The 8,265-nt window shown below is 47.9% G+C and overlaps 1 protein-coding gene and 1 long non-coding RNA gene across 4 annotated transcripts in view; one reads left to right on the top strand and one right to left on the bottom strand.

Annotated features, from left to right (window-relative positions):
• Positions 1–5,338: 5,338 nt before the first annotated feature.
• On the bottom strand, positions 5,339–8,103 carry LOC141278522 (uncharacterized). Its single transcript, XR_012331282.1, has 2 exons — positions 7,869–8,103; positions 5,339–6,200 (listed from the first exon to the last, which is right to left on the bottom strand). It is a non-coding gene; the product is annotated as an uncharacterized lncRNA (long non-coding RNA).
• The window catches only part of KAT2B (lysine acetyltransferase 2B), a 103,060-nt gene continuing 101,723 nt past the window's right edge, over positions 6,929–8,265 (top strand). For 2 of the 3 annotated variants that reach the window (XM_073803665.1, XM_073803664.1), the window contains exon 1: positions 6,929–7,312. In XM_073803665.1, coding sequence (XP_073659766.1) covers positions 7,016–7,312 — 297 coding nt within the window. In that variant the 5' untranslated portion in view covers positions 6,929–7,015. The remainder of the gene's footprint in view (positions 7,313–8,265) is intronic. The other variant, XM_019934432.3, reaches the window with a different exon arrangement.

Below are 8,265 nucleotides of genomic sequence, written 5' to 3'. Positions count from 1 at the left end.
TTTGGGAGGGACAGGACCTATTAAAGCTTGACGTACACTTTCCCTGTGATTTAGCAACGGTCCCCCTAGGTGTATACCCTGGAGAAATAAGCATATACGACAACGAAAAGGCATTATAAGAATATTCATAGCAACTTTATTCATAGTAGTAAAAAACTGGAAATGTTCATCAACAAGAGAATGAATAAACAAACTGTGATAGTCATATAATAGAATACTACACCACCATAAAAATAAGTGACATATGGCACATGGAGCAACATGATAGACATCATCAACATAACGGTATTCCAAAGAAGAGCCCGACAACATGAGTGCATGCTCTATGGGCATATTTACATGAAGTTCAAGAACAGACAAGACTAATCTATGATGATGAAGCCAGAGTAATGGTTGCCTTAGGGCACTGACTAGAAAGGGGCCAAAAGCAGCCTTCTTGGGTGTTGGGAATATATTGTTATATCAGTCTGGATGGCGGATGACCAAGTATATGCATATATAAACACTCATTGAGCTAGACAATTAATAAGAACATGCTTGCTCCAATGTTCCTAGCAGCACTGTTCACAATAGCCAAGGCATGGAAGCAACCTAAATGTCCATCGACAGATGAATGCATAAAGAAGATGTGGCACATATATACAATGGAATATTACTCAGCCGTAAAAAGGAATGAAATAATGCCAATTGCAGCAACATGGATGGACCCAGAGATGATCATACTAAGTGAAGTAAGGCAGACAGAGAAAGACAAATATCATATGCTATCACTTATATGTAGAATCTTAAAAAATGATACAAATGAACTTATTTACAAAACAGAAACAGACTTACAGACATAGAAAACAAACTTATGGTTACCAAAGGAGATGGGAGATGGAGAGATAAATAAGGAGTTTGGGATTAACATACATACCTTACACTACTATGTATAAAATAGATAAACAACAAGGACCTACTGTATACCACAGGGAACTATAATCAGTATCTTGTAATAACCTATAATGGAAAAGAATCTGAAAAAGAATAGATATTTATGTACAACTGAATCACAGTGCTGTACACCAGAAACTAATACAACATTATAAATCAACTCTATTTTAATAAAAAAATTTTTTAAATTAGTGTGTTTACTACAGGCTTTATTTTGTAAATGTTGAAAAACATGAACAAGAAGGATACAGCCTGCCTTAGAGTGTTTACTTCTATGGAGGCAGGCACTGGGAAACTGAGATAAAGGGACTTAGGAAGGAGGATTTCTTAAACTAATAATATATATCTCGCCAGCAAATGAAAACATTAAGAAAATGTGGCTGGTGAATGTACAGAAATTAAATCACTCCCTTTATTTTTCTATATGTTTGAAATACTTTATAACAACATACACATTTTTGTGCTTTGGGAGGATGTTATGTTACTATGCTTCACACTTTTGTTTGTTTGTTTGTTGCTTTCACCCAAAGTGGTTGCTGATGTATAGCACCTACTTTATAAATTTTGAAACACTCCACTCTGAGCTTTGATTTTAGACCCAGAGGGTCAGCCAGCCAGGACTTAAGATTAAGGACTTGAGGAAACAGATTTTCCCTTGATAAGGAGACCCTAAACTAGAAAACCTGTCCTAAAAATCTTTTTCTTAATTTGTGAAATCATGTGTATGAACACTTTTATAGAGTTAGGGAATTAGACTCCCTCTTACCTTTATTTTAAACAATAATCTGGCACTCACATTAGTAAAATTCATGATATTCAGATTGTTAGAGAAAATCTAGGTCATACCAAAGTTTGGTTCCTTGGAAATTTGATTTTCTTATATAATTTTCAAGTTGCTCAAAGAGATAGATACTCACATATTGCTTTAGAAAAGCAGTCAGCCATTTAGCCAGAGTTCAGAAGAAGGAGACTTCATTTCTTTTACTTATTTTGTACCTTCATTGTAAATGGTAGGTAGGCTGGTAAAACAGTCATATGTGTTAGTTATTATAAACAGAAAACAAAAGGGAAAAAACCCTCTCTCTTTACAAGGGCAGTGCTCAGGCAAACACATTTAGGCCTATTCACATTAGATATGAAAATTGCTATGAAGAACAACTAAAAATAAAAATGAAAAAAATAGCACTAATGGTATTTGCTGCAGAGTTAAGACTCACACTGGAAATCATGATTTAATTGCAAAGATGCTTGAAAACCAGGGACGGAGATTTTCTGTTTCCCCATCCTAGGATTCATTTCCTAATTGTTTTCCAGTAATTTTTCCTTAGACAGATAGATTTTATTTTAGAGGTTATTAAAATAAATGTCCAGTGATCGCAGCCACTTTCTCCAGTGGGAAGTTGGCCCAAGCCTAAGGCATCTGTCTCCTCCTTCTTTATTTTATATTCTCATCGAGCTGTTGTCTCTAAATAAGCAGGTGGCTGTGCTGGGAGGGAAGGATGCCAGTCATTGGCCACACACTGGGCCAAACCTGCTGTGATACCCCCTTGTCCAGACTAGTCCTCAGAGTCTGCATCCTCAGTGGGGACAATTTCAATCCATCTGTGGGCTTCAGGATGTTGGTGTATTATAGAAGGTGGGTAAGAAGGAATATGGCAAAGAGGTACTAGATGTGGAGTAGCAGAAGATGGTCCCCATCCTTCCTTTCTTAGATGGGAAGGCATCTCCAGACAAAGGATGCTAGATGAATAGGGCCAGCCACGCTGTCTGGGGGAAGGTGTCAGGCAAGACAGAAAATGCAAAGGCCCTGAGGCAGGAAAAAGCTTCCTGAGTTAGGCTGGAGTAAACCACACACCTGGGAGAAGGGCCTGGAGAGGTAGGCCTTGCCAATCAGGTTATGGGGTTGTGATTGTATTTTCAATGTTATGAGAAGCCCTTGGAGGGTTTCAGGCAGGGGGTTGTGGGATCAGGTTTGCGCTTACAATTTTTTGTTTTATTTTTATTTTTGGTTGCATGGGGTCTTAGTTGCTGCGTGCGGGCTTTCTCTAGTTACAGCGAGTGGGGGCTACTCTTTGTTGTGGTGCACGGGTTTCTCATTGTGGTGGCTTCTCTTGTTGCAGAGCACAGGCTCTAGGCGCGTGGGCTTCAGTAGTTGTGGCACACGGGCTCAGTAGTTGTGGCTCACGGGCTCTAGAGCACGGGCTCAATAGTTGTGGCGCATGGGCTTAGTTGCTCCGTGGCATGTGGGATCTTCCTGGACCAGAGCTTGAACCCGTGTTCCCTGCATTGGCAGGTGGATTCTTAACCACTGCACCACCGGGGAAGCCCCTGCGCTTACAATTTAAAAACTCTACCATGAAGAGGGGGATCATGGTAGAGCAAGGGAAGCAGAGTCCAGTTTGCACGTAGAAAGAACTACTACTATTTATTGAGAACTTTCTTTGAGTGAGGCACTGGGAATATAAAAATGAGAAAAAGAAGTTTTACTCTCAAGGGAGCCCAGTAAAGGCAACGACATTTAGGAATCGGCTGCATATCTTTCTAAATCTTTCTCTGGCTTTTGCATTTTTATATGCATTGACTGAACACATAGAGAATTGTACTTATATGCCAGTGTGAGTTTGCCTTTAATATAGATGGTATTGTACTGTACAGGGTTCATTCAGCAGCATTTCCTGGAGATCCACCTATGCTGTTACATTTGTATAATGGTCATTCTTTGTGATAGCTGCATACTATTCTATAGTATTAATAAGCCAGAACTAACCTCCAAGGGTCAACCTGCTCCCTCAATTCCTACTCCCCAAGCCTTTTCTTTCCTAATTGTGGTTTGCTTACCTCAGCAAGTTGTGTTAAACTAAATGAAGAGGTAAATTGAGGTAAGCTTGAACTATGAGAAATTGAGATTACTCAGGAATAGCATGGGAATTGCAATTTAAGGAAATGCAAACCACAGCAAGCTAAGGGCGACTGTGCTGGTGTGTGGGTGGGCTGTATTTATGGGGTGGGGGAGAGCAAAGACGGGGAATCTGGTTGCAGTCCAAGCAGTAAGTTCATTGGCTAGAGGACGGGAAGAGACTCTTGGCGCTTTTTCATTGGTCAGGAGGTAAATCTGGGTCTTCTGTATAACAGCCTTTAGGGCAAATCAGTCTCTCAGTTCTTAAGTTCCAAGTTCCGTTCTTTTCAGGGCACATGCATGAGATTTCCATTTTAGATGGACATCCTTTCACAGTTGTGAATACTTTGTAAATGAACACATTGCCTTTTCTTTTGTTGGTGCTCACTTCATAAAAGGACTGCACACAGGAGCTCACTAAATGCTCACAGCAGCCTGATTATGCAGAGGCAACAAGCCTCCTGAATCCTTTGCCCTTGAACTGTCCTTGCCTGCTGCTCATAACACTTTGAATAGGGCCTTGAAACTGTGAGCCTTCAGCCTAAGGCAGTATGTCATCTGGGTGCTCTGAGCAGGGAAATAATGAAAAATAATGTTCAGTCGATGTCACAAGCCATTCACCATTCAGACAGTGATGGTTTTCAGGGCCGGTTGAAATGAGGTTGTTTTCTTCTGCTTCAGAACATCCTGGAAATAGTCTGCCTCCTGAATTCTGGGGACAGCTTGGGAGGAAGGGTGATGGGTGAGTTAATATTGAAGCTGGGCTCCCCCCCCGAACATTTTATGACGAAAATTTCAAACACAGAAGATTTTAAAAACCGCACAGTGAACACCCATATACGTACTACCTAGATTCAACTCTTAACATTTCACATTTCACTCTACTTGCTTTATCATGTTCATCTGCCTATTAGCGCATTCACAGATGCATCAATCCATCTTTTTTTTTAAACATCTTTATTAGAGTATAATTGCTTTACAATGGTGTCTTAGTTTCTGCTTTATAACAAAGTGAATCAGTTATACATATACATATGTCCCCGTATCTCTTCCCTCTTGCATCTCCCTCCCTCCCAGCCTCCCTATCCCACCCCATCTTTTTTTTTTAATGCTTCTTAAAGCATACTGCATATATCACGACACTGCACCCCTAAACTTTCAGCAGGAGCACCACCAACTAGACTTTAATATTTAAAATTTTTTTAATATATGAGGGATATTTTTATCCACTGAAATGCACAGATCCCAAGGGGGCCATCAGTTTGACAAATGCCTACATTGTGGAACCTAAACCCCTATCAATATCTGCTGACATCATGATATTGGACTTTGTTCATGGGATCTCAGTCTTTAAGACTCCCATCCAGCTTAGGCAAGAATCATAAAAATCTGCAAAACACCTCAGTAGAAAAGAAGCCCCAGGTAACTGTCCTGGTGGAACCAGAGAGTCTACAATTTCAGACCTTGAGACGGAACTCAAGTTGGGAGAGGTTATTTCCTTTTGTGCTGTCTAATGTCACTGTCTGGATCTACAAACTTAAAAAAAAAAAAGTTCATTTTTACATACCACTTTGCATTCAAAGTCAAAAGAACACAGAGAATCTAGAAAAAGGATAGAGAAAATTAACTGGAAAAAACAGGATGGGAAGGGGAATATTTCCACGGAAAAGCACATTTCTGCAGGCGGTCTGGCCGGAGCTGGGCAAGAGCTTTAGGGTATGTAAAGAATTTGATAATACACACATTATGACCCATATTATACAGAAATTGTGACTCACATTACAAAAGCAGGGCACTTGGGAAGGGTCCTGAGGTACAGTGCTGGGCTTTTCAAAAACTGCTTTAGAGAGGCCAACCAAAGGTGTACAATTTCAAATGAAAAAAACTGAAACGTGGTCTCCGAATTACTAAACACCACCTTCATTGTCATCAACAATGAAAACGACAGTTCGCAACAGTTTCAACAAAGTTGAAAACGCTGAGTCGAGTTTTTTCCTTTTTTTTTTTTTTGAAGTTTGAGGCCAAAATCAACACATTCTTTTGGATGCTGCTTAATTTTTTTTCATGGTTAATATGCATGCTGGTGATATCAAAATTGAAAACTATGGAACATTATAGAAAAGAAAGTAGTGAGGTTATACTCCCACTCTGCAGAGATGAGACCTATTAGCAAACTTTTCCCACTGCGCTTAGCTTTCATTGTGACCCTGCTTTTGGGACGACAGTTCTTTTAACAACCAGCACTTTCAAACAAAAATTACAGAAAATATCGATTAACAGTCTTTTCCTTCTTCTGGCAGATGCAATCCAGAAATTGATTACAGGATGAAAGCGTTCTCAATTAAAAGAGAGAAGGTGGACGGAGAAGTATCTAAAAAGAGAAATGGAAAACATCACGCCTTTATTTTGGTGAATTGGCAACAAAGAAAAGGATTAGCATGGTCGGGTACTTTTCAAAAATATTTTTTTTTTCTCTGGCTCCCGCTAGGGTGGAGGAAGTTGCCTCTGTTCCGAATGAGGGTGGAAGGGAGCGGAGGAACAAATGATGGGAGTCTCCCCCGCGCTCCTCCCGCGCCCCCTCCCTCCGCCGGGTCATCTTGGGGGGGCGCGGGGTGGGCTGCCGAGACGGAGGCGGCCAGCAGGTGCCTGGGCTCCGGCCCCTGCCCCTCTCCCCCTCCCCCTTCCCCCGGGGTTGGCCTCGCCCCCTGGCGGGCGAGCGCAGGGTGCCAGGCGCGGGGTGGGGGGCGCGCGTCCGGCAGGCAGCAGGAAAGAGCCGGGGGCCGGGGGGCTGGCCCCCAATCCTACCGAGAGGCCGGCACCCGCCGCCCGCACCCCAGGACCATGTCGGCGGACCGGGCGCCGAGCGGGGCCCCGGGGAGGAGAGCCGGGGGAGGGCGTGTGCAGTGGCGGCGGCGGCCGCGGAGCCGCTAGTCCCCTCCCTCCTGGGGGAGCAGCTGCCGCCGCCGCCACCGTCAGCGCGCGGGCCGCGGCCGGAGCGAGCCGGGCGGGTGGCGCGCGGGGCAGGGCGGGGGCGGGGAGGGGGGTGGGCGCTGGGGCGGGAGGGCGCGGGGGGAGGGTCTCGCGCTCCTGGCTACCAGAGCCCGAGAGGGAGACCCTGGCGGCGGCGGCGGTGGCAGCGGCGGCGGCGCCTGACACTCGGCGTCTCCTGCCGTGCTCCGGAGCGGCATGTCCGAGGCTGGCGGGGCCGGGCCGGGCGGCGGCGGGGCGGGGGCCGGGCTCGGGGCGCTGCCCCCCCCGCCCCCCGCGCCCCCGCCTGCGCCGCCGCAGGGCTCCCCTGGCGCCGCCGTCGCCGCTGCCGGGGGCTCGGGCGCCTGCGGACCGGCGACGGCGGTGGCGGCGGCGGGCACGGCCGAGGGGCCGGGAGGCGGCGGCTCGGCCCGGATCGCAGTGAAGAAGGCGCAGCTGCGCTCCGCTCCGCGGGCCAAGAAACTGGAGAAACTCGGCGTGTACTCCGCCTGCAAGGTACGCGCTCGGCGCCCGGCCCGCCCGAGGGGCCGCGGCCGGGCCCGCGGGACCCCCTCCCCCTCCCGCCCCCGCCTCCCGCCCGGGGCCGCGGCACCGCGGAAGTGCTGCTGTCGCCCGCGCCCAATTAGCTGCTTCTCGGACCAGAGTGCTGTCGGGTGGGAAGGAGAGATCGCCGGGACCAAGAGCCTTTCCTTCCTCCCCCTTGGAAGGAGTTGCCTCCGCCTCCGAGCTCCTGGGCTGCCCTGGGGCTTTGTTGCTCTGTAGGAGCTCGCCGGAGGCGCCTCCCAGGGAGTGGAGCGGGGCCAAGGCAACATCTTTTGGGGGACCTGAGTGCCCTCCTCTCCTCCACCGAGCCCCACTGGGCGGAGCTGGGTGGAAGGAGTGAGGCTGGAATAGGATTCTGGACTCCCGGCGCTTTGGGAGCTCGAAGGGGCGGATTGCGCGAGCTGGGCGGCGCAGCCCCAAGCTAGGGTCCTGGAGCTCCGGGCGCCCTCGGCCGGGGGCGGAGACGCTGCGGCGCGCGGTGACAGCCCGGTCATTACTGTATTTTTACTTGTTTAGTTGAAACGCTGCCCCAGCCTCTCGGGGTGTAAACAGGATTTGGCAAGGTGACGGCCCAGCGCGGCGGGCGCTACTGCTTAGTTTGAGGACGCGCGTTTCTGGCCATCCTCTCTCCACCCCAGCTCCGGGCACCCCGTCGCCCCTTAAATGCGGATCCAGATGTGGGCGCCGTGCTCCTGGGGTGGGAGCACTGCCCGAGGCCGCGGGGCAGGCTGGCCCTGCGCTGTCAGCAGCGGCTTTGTTTTGACAGGGTGACAGCTGAGGGGGGCGGGGACTTGGCCTTGTGAGCTCCTGCGGCCTGTGGCTGAAGCGGGGAAGAGACACACACACTCACACACCTCCCCTGTGCTCCTCCCGCCTGCTGCAAACAGGGTCAAGTTCCCAGATTC

Source organism: Tursiops truncatus, chromosome 4, assembly GCF_011762595.2.
Source record: "Tursiops truncatus isolate mTurTru1 chromosome 4, mTurTru1.mat.Y, whole genome shotgun sequence".
Classification (NCBI taxonomy): domain Eukaryota; kingdom Metazoa; phylum Chordata; class Mammalia; order Artiodactyla; family Delphinidae; genus Tursiops; species Tursiops truncatus.
This window is presented reverse-complemented; position numbering and strand designations above follow the sequence as displayed.